This window comes from Bidens hawaiensis, unplaced genomic scaffold (assembly GCF_021521415.1).
Source record: "Bidens hawaiensis isolate Kalapana, Puna unplaced genomic scaffold, B.hawaiensis_p1.1 tig00045541_1, whole genome shotgun sequence".
NCBI lineage: Eukaryota > Viridiplantae > Streptophyta > Magnoliopsida > Asterales > Asteraceae > Bidens > Bidens hawaiensis.
In genome coordinates this window covers 55,625-59,442 of record NW_027498121.1, presented here as the reverse complement: position 1 = coordinate 59,442, position 3,818 = coordinate 55,625, and the positions used below count along the sequence as shown (strand labels likewise).

The following is a 3,818-nucleotide window of genomic DNA, read 5'->3' as shown; positions in this document are numbered from 1 at the left end:
TTGATCAATTTTCTAACGAAGTAAGTGACAAATGAGTTACGTACAAGTCAGTAGTGTAACTTTCACAAGACAAAATAAGTTTTATATTAATTTTATTACAACATCCATAAACCATCACAAGTAAAGACAAAGGTACATGTCGTTGGTGAGACATCAATACGTTTTATTAAAACATGATCTCAAAAACAACTCGATCAAGATGCATGTGCGTGCATGTGAGCGTTTAAAAATGCAACACAAATGCATGCATAACAACGTTCCTCAAAAGGATTCAGGCTATGGATTATGGAAACGTGTTGAATTCAAAACCTTGGTTGATAAAAGCACTCGAAAGCCATAGCTTCAAATTTGGCATGTTTATATCAAATCCGCATACCATAACCTATAGATTTGTACACATAAATTAACCTAGTTAGTAACCAGACGACTCAAAAGAAGGTGGTTCATAAGTATTCAAACGTACTGTTCTGAAAACACTGCTATTAATATTTGTCAGATTTAACCGAAGATAGTTTTCTAACAAGATATGAAGTTAAACTTACATTTAATGTGAATGTCAAGACAAACTCATCACCAACGGTCGATAAATTTGAATTTTGAACTTGAAAGCTCGTGATCGACTCGAGTGCTCTATGAAGTGAAACCGCAACACCTCGTCCTTTGTTGCAAGTGAGTCTTACATAGTATCCTCTCTCCTCAACTTGAAACATGTCCAACTAAAAAAAAACAAAATTAGGGCTTTACTTATATGCATATGATTTAATTCCAACGTATGTAAAAGCAACAATACACAATATAATGTTTTCCTTTTAACCTTTGTTATCTTTTTCAATGCGTCTGAAACATGAACCTTTTTCGAAGTATCGGTTGATGTCATTTTTAGGTTTTTAGTTGCTTCCATTGTTGTAATCTCAGCCCTTAAATTCCTTGATTCTGTTTGAAGATCTTGTATGTAGAGTGCCGCATCTCCTACAATTGATGCTTTATCCATCTGCCATAAAAAAATTTAAGAATTAAAGGTTCAAAATGTTATAATAATAATAATAATAATAATAATAATAATAATATTTTGGGTTATATATTAGTATATGTAATAATCTCAACTTTCATTAACTGGTCGGAATTAATCCCAACTAAAATAATGTTTATAGACAATCTCAACTATGAACACATTTTCCTCCCGCAATCTCATACGTCTGCACATATTTCTAGAGTTGATATTAAACGTTTAAACTATTAACCATGGCCAGCATGTGAAAGTTAGGATTATTAAAATCTAGCAACCCTAATATTTTAGGGTTACCTTGGTGATATTTGGTACTAAGGACCGCAACTCGTACAACTTCTCCTTCATTCCATTCCTTCTCTTCCGCTCAGAAATCAAAGTCCTCGCCCGATCTCCCTTTGCACCACCGCGGTTCTTCTGTCCGGTGGGTTCTTGTTTATCGTTATTCGCGGTCTCAGACGAATCATCATCATAGAAAACCTCATTAACCTTTATATCTTCCATTTCATGGTTCCAGATTAGATCCGGGCTTGGATCCATCATCGTATCATAACCCCCCAATTCAGCACTAGCACCAGCACCAGCACCAGCACCGGCAGCAAGGACCGCGTCATGGTGGTTATACAGTGGCAATGGCGGCAGGTCCGTACAGGTGCCGGTGAAGTGATTGCATTGGTAGTCTAAACAGAAATTTTGAATTGGATCTGTAGTTTCGCCACGAATGGCGGAAATCAGGGTTTCAAAATCGGTTTCAGGTATGAATTCGGGTGGTTGGAACATGTTGAGATTGATGTCATTGAAATGGTTGATTGAGTACTTAGAGGAGCCTGGTCTGCTGTCATGATCCATAGAAATGGTGACACATACAATAATAATAATACATGCATTAACAAGTAAAGATATATATAATAGAGATTGGTGTGTAAACGGAATCGTGGAGAAGGCATCTGCTGTCGGTTTGGTTATTAAGAAATTTAGAGGTGATCAATGCATTGACATTGACATTGACATTTACATCTTGTAATAGATAGATAGAGACAATGGATTAATATGTCTCATTTTATAATACACAATAAGATCATATATAGCTAGGGTCTGTAAACACTTTTGAGTTAATCTAGCTAGTTTTCTTTTGTATTTGAGTTAGGTTATGTGTGTTCAAGTTTGGTCAACTATTAAATATTTTTTAGCAGTTGTTTGTTGATTGAGTTATTTGCAATAGAGTGAATTGTGGGTTTTGTCTTTGTGATTTGTCTAAATCTATAGTTTTAGTCTAATACTTTTAAATTTGTGAATTTCGTAAAGCAATGAAGATAAATGACAACACGTGTAAGACAATAAATTCAATCGTGATTTCATTTCACTTGCAATTAAACCCGACTCCACTAACCTCGTTAAGTCTAGGCGTTATTCCCAGCAGCGTGCCCCTCACGTGTAGGGCAGTTTTCTCCAAATACGTCCCAAACCCTCTAATGAGGGGGGGGGGGCTTATGAATTAGGCTAGGGTTTATCTGGGGAGAAAAATGATAAATCTGCTCTTCACGTGAGAGCCACGTTGATGGATTTAACAACCGTCTTTAATAATGAGGTTAGTGGGGTCAAGTTTAATTGCGGGTGAAATGAAATCAAGGGGACAAAAATCTAAAATTTAAAACTGGTGGATTAAAACCGCAGAGTTGAACAAAACAGATGGACGAAACCCATAGTTTACTCTTTGAATGTTTTGGGTCGAGGTTAAAAGTTGTATAATCGGTTGTAGCGAGTGGTTCAACTAGGTTAACTAACTAACCCTATAACTTTATAAAAATATACCTTCACTAAAAAAATAATACAAAAGTACATGAAATTACCTAATAAATAATAATCGAAAAGTTGATTCATAATAAAAAATAATAATTCAAAAGTTGCTCGATGAAAATATTGAGAGCAATTTGAATAGATGGTAAATTGATCAAATGGCACTAGGTTAAAACTATAAATTGTGAGGTAAATGGTTCATGAATGGGCCGCTAAAAGTTCTTGGTCTAAAGTCTAAACCTAAGTGTTACTTTGGGCTTAAACTGGCATTAACGTTAATTCTAACGGTTCAACCCATTAACGGTTTGTTTAATTTACTCGGCTAAAATGTATCATACTAGTGAACAACAACCAGTATAACCGACTCATATATAGTGATTTTTAAAACATTGATTACTTAAATACAAACCCCACTTTGGTATTACATTCTTTTGTCCTTTGATCATGTAATTTCCCTTTTAAAAGACACGTGCCTCTAATATGTTGGCTAGCCCATATTGAGTATTAAGTGATATCTGACATGATTACCTAGCTTAAAGATATATATATATATATATATATATAATTGTTTCCCCGTATCATACTAGCTCGTAAAAATTTTCATTTTTTCTTTTTATTTCATTTATTGTTGGGTAATAAATCTACTAATTCACTCACTTTTAAATTTAATATTTCTAATTTTGTTGTATACTAATTGAATAATTACCCAACAGTATTAAGCCAAATATATTATAAGATTTTATAATCAAGTTTTCAGAACTAAATTGTAACACCATGTATATAACCCTATAAGAATTTAGTGAAATATACTAACTTAAGAAAGTATAGGGACCAAACTTGTGAAAATCTGAAAAATCCATCCATCACGGTACGCGATGGGATAGGCATTTAACCCATCGCATAGCGCGACGGACTTGCACAGAAACCCAAAAATGGGCGGCTTAGCGATACGCGATGGCCCAACCTAAGGGATCATCGCGTAGCGCGATAACGAGGCTCGGTAAGTGGACACGTG

General features: G+C 34.9%; 1 protein-coding gene across 1 annotated transcript; it reads right to left on the bottom strand.

Moving 5' to 3' along the window:
• Nucleotides 1-283: 283 nt before the first annotated feature.
• LOC143595816 (transcription factor FER-LIKE IRON DEFICIENCY-INDUCED TRANSCRIPTION FACTOR-like) lies at nt 284-1,855 on the bottom strand. The gene is made up of 4 exons (XM_077074744.1): nt 1,304-1,855; nt 815-991; nt 543-716; nt 284-382 (listed from the first exon to the last, which is right to left on the bottom strand). The coding sequence occupies exons 1-4, from the start codon at nt 1,853-1,855 to the stop codon at nt 284-286; spliced, it is 1,002 nt and encodes a 333-aa protein (XP_076930859.1).
• Nucleotides 1,856-3,818: the final 1,963 nt, after the last annotated feature.